The 743-nt window shown below is 49.4% G+C and overlaps 2 protein-coding genes across 2 annotated transcripts in view; both read left to right on the forward strand.

The window, feature by feature from the left end:
• Positions 1 to 339, forward strand: part of LOC119590897 (rho GTPase-activating protein conundrum-like) — a 57,568-nt gene extending 57,229 nt beyond the window's left edge. Inside the window, exon 7 of the mRNA XM_037939634.1 lies at positions 283 to 339. Coding sequence (XP_037795562.1) covers positions 283 to 339 — 57 coding nt within the window. The remainder of the gene's footprint in view (positions 1 to 282) is intronic.
• Positions 7 to 743, forward strand: part of LOC119591274 (rho GTPase-activating protein 18-like) — a 10,010-nt gene continuing 9,273 nt past the window's right edge. Inside the window, exons 1-2 of the mRNA XM_037939994.1 lie at positions 7 to 99; positions 530 to 741. Coding sequence (XP_037795922.1) covers positions 564 to 741 — 178 coding nt within the window. The 5' untranslated portion in view covers positions 7 to 99; positions 530 to 563. The remainder of the gene's footprint in view (positions 100 to 529; positions 742 to 743) is intronic.

Consider the following 743-nt stretch of genomic DNA (forward strand, 5'->3'; position numbering starts at 1 on the left):
GGCGGATCACCATCACCATCACCATCAGGATCATCTCCCTACGAGGACTCACCATGGCGTCGGCAGGAGGTATTCGCCCCCCAGTGACTCAGCCACGAGGTGAGAACGACGCCTTTTTCATTGGATTTTCTTTTTTTTTCTTTTTTTGGTTTCTATTTATCTTTTTTTTTACCTTTTTTTGTTCCTTTTTCTATATGGCGTTGGTGGCATGCATTCGGTGCCGGGCTATCAGGTGCAGGATTTTATGGCAGAGAAATTTAAAGTGAGAGGTACCCCTTTTAGACGCTTGGGTCAATGTGCGTTTTGCCGGGGGTGGCCGATGCAGGGTATATCATATAGATTAAAGGAGAGATGGGTGATAAATAAAGCTCTAAGCAATAACCAGATAAACATAATATACGGTAGACAGAACTCTGAAAAAAAGAACTATAAAATATATACACGGAGCAAAATGCAAAAAAGGGGGCAAGGCAAAGAAATGAAATGGCCGAGGTTACGTACCCTTCACCCGACCCCCGTTCTCCTACAGGTCTCCCCAGTGGCAGGATGACCGCCCACTGCACATGTACCGCGCCCCTTCGCTCGACATGCTGCCCAAGGTGGGCACGGGGCACCTCTCGTCGGGCAAGGAACTCCGAAGACAGAGGTCCTACGCCAGGGACATCGCCAGGGACGTCAAGAGCTTCCACTCCAAGCAGGGACAGTACGAGTTCTACCCGAAGACCATGCACGATGAGTCCGGT

Source organism: Penaeus monodon, chromosome 28, assembly GCF_015228065.2.
Source record: "Penaeus monodon isolate SGIC_2016 chromosome 28, NSTDA_Pmon_1, whole genome shotgun sequence".
In the NCBI taxonomy this organism is placed as follows: domain Eukaryota; kingdom Metazoa; phylum Arthropoda; class Malacostraca; order Decapoda; family Penaeidae; genus Penaeus; species Penaeus monodon.